We start from the raw sequence: 6,963 nt of genomic DNA on the forward strand, positions 1-6,963 counted from the left end.
GAGATCATAGAGAGGTGTACATAGAAATATATATCACTGTAAGAGGTCCTTACTGAGATCATAGAGAAGGGAACACAGCAATATCACTGACAGGTGTCCTTACAGAGATCATAGAGAGGGGAACACAGAAATATCTCTGACCGGTGTCCTTACAGAGATCGTAGAGAGGGGAACACAGAAATATCACTGAAATGTGTCCTTACAGAGACCACAGAGATGGGGACACAGAAATATCACTGACAGGTGTCCTTACAGAGATCATCGACAGGGGGACACAGAAATATCACTGACAGCTGTATTTACAGAGATCATAGAGAGGAGTACACAGAAATATCACTGACAGGTGTATTTACAGAGATCATAGAGAGGGGAACACAGAAATATCACTGAAAGATGTATTTACAGAGATCATAGAGAGGGGAACACAGAAATATCACTGAAAGGTGTCCTTACAGAGATCATAGAGAGGGGAACACAGAAATATCACTGACAGGTGTATTTACAGAGATCATAGACAGGGGAACACAGAAATATCTCGCTAGAGTTCAAAACTTGCTCCAATCCTTCTAAATTGATTTTTAAAGTCCTTAAAGAGCTGACTGCTAAGAGAGCCCCAGCAGCTGAAATCCACTCGGTGGCACATTGTGAAGACTTAGCGGCCTTCTTTCTTGAAAAAATACAGACCATTTACCGCTCCTTTCCTAGTTCCATCCCACGGGGTGAGGCCTCGAGGCCTAGCTGTACCACTGATGTGGTCCTTTCGATTCTTCCTGATATGTTGGGGGAAGTATTCGACAGCTTGGCAACTAAGGTAAAATCTGGGTCCCCTGCAGACCCACTCAGACCGGCACAGTTGAGAGAATCTTCTACCCGATGTTTGCCACATCTGCGCCACCCTATAAATTTATCCTTTTCATCAGGCATAGTTCCATCTAAATGGAAACAGGCCTATGTCTCTCCAATTCTGAAGAAACCTACATTGGATCCTCTCAAATTAGAGAATTATCGACCTATTTCTCTTCTCCCATGGGCCGCGAAGGTAGCTGAGGCCCATGTAAATAACATCTTATCGGAACATTTGCAGAGGGTCAATATTTTGGATTCGTCCCAGAACGGGTTTCGTGCTGGCCACAGCACCGAGACGGCCTTACTCTCGATGACGGAATATCTGAGGACGGTGGTGGATTCTGGTCAAACTGCGGCACTGGTGTTACTTGACCTCAGTGCCGCATTTGACACAGTCTCCCACTCGATACTGTTGCAATGGTTGGGAGACGCAGGTGTCTCTGGCATGGCACTTGATTGGTTCGATCTTTTCTGGCAGATCGCTCATTCAGGGTTGCCACTTTGCCTTTTGAGTCTAAACCTTACCCTTTGGAATTAGGAGTGCCTCAGGGTTCCGCTCTGAGTCCCACACTTTTTAATCTTTATGTGCAGCCGCTGGCTGCGGTCGCCAAGCTGTGGGGTATGACTGTTGTCTCCTACTCTGACGACACGCAGCTGGCGGTTGCTCTCAGTGGGAACTCCGACCTTAATGCCCTGAGGTTTCGAAATGGTCTCTTAGCTGTGACTGGCTGGATGACAGCTAACTGTCTTCAGGTTAATGCCAAGAAGATGGAGGTCCTGATCGTGGGCAAGCAGAGCAACCTTTGGGGCGATAATTGGTGGCCCCCAGAGCTAGGCATCACTCCTACCCCGGTCTTGGAGGTTAAAAACTTAGGTGTCTGGCTGGACCCGACCCTTTCTTTCTGTGGCCATACAAAAAGAGTAGCAGCGACTTGTTTCGGGATTTTACGTGGTTTGAGGCCCGTATTAAAATTCTTTGATGCCCCCACTAGGCAGTTGATTATTCAGGCAACTATCTTGTCTCGACTTGATTATGCTAGTTCCCTCTTGTTAGGGGCTAATCAAGCGGAAATTGCCCGGTTACAACGTGCACAGAATGCTGCGGCCAGGGCCTTAGTAGGCTTACCAAGGTTCTGCTCCGCAAAAGGAACAATTCGTGCACTTCACTGGCTACAGATGGCGCAAAGGATTGACTTTAACCACATCCGCGCTAGTGGAATTCTCCTTCTATGCTGAGATTTTTAAAAACCCATGCTCCATGACGAGCTGGGCTCGTCATCAGTGTGCGAGGAGGCTACACCATGACGAGCCCAGCTCGTCATGAGCCTGGAAGGGGTTAAGACCCTATGTCTCTCATTTAAGATTCTCAAATTGTCCTCCCCTCGGATTCTTGAGAATCTTCTTACCCCTTACATTCCGTCTCGCTCTCTGAGGTCATTTGGTCAAAATCTGGTCGTTGTCCCACGTTTCAATCTTTGCAGAGTAGGTGGACGTTCCTTTCGTGTTCTGCCCGCAAAACTCTGGAATTCATTTCCATGCCATATTCGTGCCTTAGATGACTTACTTAAGTTCAGGAAGGCTATCAAAACCTTTCTGTTCCCCCCTAAATGCTAGGATTTTTTCCCTCTGGTTCCTCTGCTGTTCTGTGTAGTGTTATGTTTCTTCTGCCTATCCTAAGCGCCGGGACGCCCCTTTGCTGGGGCAGCTGTGCGCTATAGAAGTTTGCGTAACATAACATAACATAACAAGGGGTCCTTACAGGGATCATTGAGGGGAGAACACAGCAATATCACTTAGAGGTGTCCTTACAGAGATCATAGAGAGGGGAACACTGAAATATCACTGACAGGTGTCGTTACATTGATCATAGACAGGGGAACACACAAATATCACTGAAAGGGGCCATACAGAGATCATAGTGAGGGGAACCCAGCACTATTACTGACCAGTTTCCTTACAGAGATCATAGACGAGAACACAGAAATATCACTGACAGGTGTATTTACACAGACTATAGACAGGGGAACACAGACATATCACTGACAGGTGTCCTTACAGAGATCATAGACAGGGGGACACAGAAATATCACTGACAGGTGTATTTACAGAGATCATAGAGAGGGGGACACCGAAATATCACTGACAGGTGTATTTACAGAGGTCATAGAGAGCGGTACACAGAAATATCACTGAAAGGGGTCCTTACAGAGATCATGGACAGGGCAACACAGAAATATCACCGACAGGTATATATACACAGATCATGGAGAGGGGTACACAGAAATATCACTGAAAGGGGACTTACAGAGATCATTGAGGGGGGATCTCAGCAATATCACTGACCGGTTGATACAGAGATCATAGAGAGGGGAACACAGAAATATCACTGACAGGTGTATTTACAGAGATCATAGAGAGGGGAACACATAAATATCACTGACAGGTGTCCTTACAGAGATCATGGACAGGGGAACACAAAAATATCACCGACAGGTATATTTACAGAGATCATGGAGAGGGCTACACAGAAATATCACTGAAAGGGGTCCTTACAGAGATCATTGAGGGGGGAACACAGCAATATCACTGACCACTTGATACAGAGATCATAGAGAGGGGAACACAGAAATATCACTGAGAGGTGTTGGTACAGAGATCATAGACAGGGGAACACAGAAATATCACTGACAGGTATATTTACAGGGATCATTGAGAGGAGTACACCAAAATATCACTGACCGGTTTCTTTACAGAGATCATAGACAGGGGAACACAGAAATATTACTGACATGTGTATTTACAGAGATCATAAAGAGGGGTACACAGAAATATCACTGAAAGGGGTCCATAAAGAGATCATAGTGAGGGGAACCCAGCAATATTACTGACCGGTGTCCTTAAAGAGATCATAGAGAAGGGAACACCGAAATATCACTGACAGGTGTCCTTACAGAGATCATAGAGAGGGGGGCACAGAAATATCACTGATTGGTGTATTTGCAGAGATCATAGAGAGGGGTACACATAAATATCACTGACAGGTGTATTTACAGGGATCATAGAGAGGGGTACACAGAAATATCACTGAAAGGGGTCCTTACAGAGATCATAGAGAGGAGAACACAGCAATATCACTGAAAGGTGTTCTTACAGAGATCATAGAAAGCGGAACACAGAAATATCACTGACAGGTGTCCTTACTGAGATCATAGACAGGGGAACACAGAAATATCACTGACAGGTGTATTTACAGAGATCATAGAGAGGGGGACACAGAAATATCACTGACGGGTGTATTTGCAGAGATCATAGAGAGGGGTACACAGAAATATCACTGACGGGTGTATTTATAGAGATCATAGAGAGGGGGGCACAGAAATATCACTGACCGGTGTCCTTACAGAGATCATGGAGAGGGGTACACAAAAATATCACTGAAAGGGGTCCTTACAGAGTTCATAGAGAGGTTAACACAGAAATATCACTGACAGCTGTATTTACAGAGATCATAGACGGGGAAACACAGAAATATCACTGACAAGTGTATTTACAGAAATTATAGAGAGGGAAACACAGAAATATCACTGACAGGTGTATATACAGAGATCATAGAGAGGTGTACACAGAAATATCACTGACAATTGTCCTTACAGAGATCATAGAGAGGGGAACACAGCAATGTCACTGAAAGGGGTCCTTACAGAGATCATAGACAGGGGAGCACAGAAATATCACTGACAGGTGTCCTTACAGAGATCATAGAGAGGGGAACACAGCAATGTCACTGAAAGGGGTCCTTACAGAGATCATAGACAAGGGAGCACAGAAATATCACTGACAGGTGTCCTTATAGAGATCCAAGAGAGGGGAACACAGACATATCACTGAAGATGTCCACAAACATAATGCATGGAGCGGTAAGGTATATTTCTTATGCCAGCATAGAGATGTAAAAAAGTAAAGTCCCTTCAGTGACGTCATGAAGGACATCATTGGTGATGACTACCTTCAGCAGTGATGTGATAGATGAGTCATGTCATGGACAGTGATTGGAGCTATTATGCCTTAACGCGGGAATATCAGCGTTTTCTTGGTTTTCCATCTTAATCTAAATACTTAAACACTACATTTTTCAGTCCTATTTAAACATATTCCTTGACATTTATTAAGCTTTGAAGTGGTTCGACTTTCTCGCTTTTAATGTTTCATAGCCTATGGTCTGTACCCTTGAGTCACTAGTACATTGTGTTTCTCTCGATCTGTTTTATTTCACTAAATGTATCAGCATTTACTAACTAGGTATTTGTCCCTTTTCTTTCCAGGAAGGAATACCTTAATAAAGAGGTTTACCGCAATGCTCCGACAGAGGAATATTTTTCACAGTTTAACAAAAGTAGTAGATGAGATTGGTAATATTCCTTCGTTTAAAACATCATGCAGGAAGATGAACATTAAAATGAGATACACGCAATCCTCTAGAAATGGTTGTGTTGTTTTTCTTCTCTCTAAATGCTTATGAGTGTAACATAATCCAACTTGTATGTCAATAAAGATGCACCTCTCCCATTCTCAATACATTATTGATATTTTTATTCCACCTAATATTTTCATTCTTATACTACACTATTAATTAATTCATACCTATATGTGTTTTTCGGTGATGTTTCTGTAAAGAACAGTACGCTGCAGTTACGCAACCTCAGAATCTTTGGGGGGCTTTGTGGGGCTGTGTGGTGGCCTGAGGGCAGGCACAAGTAGTCATAGTGGTTTTCTAGCATGGTCTTTTGAATTTGTATTGGTTCAAAATGCTTTGCAGTGATGGCAAAGCCCAATGCGTAATTTGAGCCGCTGGTTTCCGATGCTCGACACCGGCACTTATGACAGCTGCCTCATGGTGGCACTGTTTGTGCAATGTAAAGATGAGCAGAAAACCAGTTGTTTGTTAATTCAATATACATTAAAAACAACCATTCAATCATTATACTTTATTCTGTTTTTACAGTGAAAACCATAAAAGTCAAGCAAATCGATTAAAAAAAGCTCATCATATATACAAAAAGACAGTGCGATAAGACCATTATGGGCCCATAATTACAAAGTTGAAAAGGCAAGCACCATATCATAACAAGGATCCATAATGATAAATAACATCATCAAACCACCATAAAATGAAAAAAACTATATCAAAAACAGTAAAACCATCCCAAAACCGCCCGTAAAAAAAATATGAGCATGAACCATATTAAAACCCCATTCATTTTGAAGTGGGGACTAATGGATCTCCATCAGGGTTAATCACAACTGGACCGAAGCCTGATAGCGGCCCTTAGAAAGCTAAGCACATACAATACTGAATAGCTTGGAAGAAGTTGTAAAAATGTAAAAGCAGGTCTAACCTGCTGAAAATATGCTTTTTAGGTCTCGTGGCGTAACAGCGCGTTAGCGCTGTGTCCGCCAGAGATCTTTTGTTACTGGGTCTGCTTCCCAGGAGACAGCACCTGGCCGCGCGCATTGCCTCTTCAAGGAGGCGATTCGAGCGGGCCACGCACTCGCGAACGCGCTCAGCTGCTGTCTCCTGGGAAGCACCAACACCACACACGCATGCGCATAAGCAGAGACACACACACACACACGAGGGCCCATGCACGCACGCACCTACACATACAGAGAACCCGCCGTCGCATACACACACACGGGCGCGCGCACACACACACACACACACACACACACACGTGCACCGAGCGCCCGCCTACTTACCGCCACTCCGGACTTCAGCCGCCACCGCGGGGCTCTCTCTAGGGCATGGGAGCCCCGCGTCACCAGCACTGCTTCTCTCCGTGGGCGCATGCGCGGGCTTCCGAAGCCGGAAGTCCCGCCCCACGGAAAGTTTCGATTTCGCTAACGTTTTGTTTACATGTCCTCTCATAACAAAATGTATACGCTATTGTTGGGACCGAGGCTTTCATGGTAAAGAGTAGTTAAACAGTTTAAAGCTGTTGTGTCAGTTTTGGCTAGAATGTTTTTTATTGTATCGCCACTTTCAGTCATTTTATACAGAATCATAAATACCCATGATTCATAGCTGTCAAGGTTTCAGATTGCTATGAGTGACCTTTT

The 6,963-nt window shown here is 44.2% G+C and overlaps 1 protein-coding gene across 1 annotated transcript in view; it reads left to right on the top strand.

Moving 5' to 3' along the window:
- RIBC2 (RIB43A domain with coiled-coils 2) overlaps positions 1-5,419 on the top strand; it is a 146,759-nt gene extending 141,340 nt beyond the window's left edge. The window contains exon 7 of the mRNA XM_086952747.1: positions 5,169-5,419. Within this exon, the coding sequence (XP_086808873.1) occupies positions 5,169-5,250 (82 nt within the window). The 3' untranslated portion in view covers positions 5,251-5,419. The remainder of the gene's footprint in view (positions 1-5,168) is intronic.
- The last annotated feature ends 1,544 nt before the right edge of the window (positions 5,420-6,963 follow it).

The sequence above is a fragment of the Lissotriton vulgaris genome, chromosome 1_2, assembly GCF_964263255.1.
Source record: "Lissotriton vulgaris chromosome 1_2, aLisVul1.2, whole genome shotgun sequence".
In the NCBI taxonomy this organism is placed as follows: domain Eukaryota; kingdom Metazoa; phylum Chordata; class Amphibia; order Caudata; family Salamandridae; genus Lissotriton; species Lissotriton vulgaris.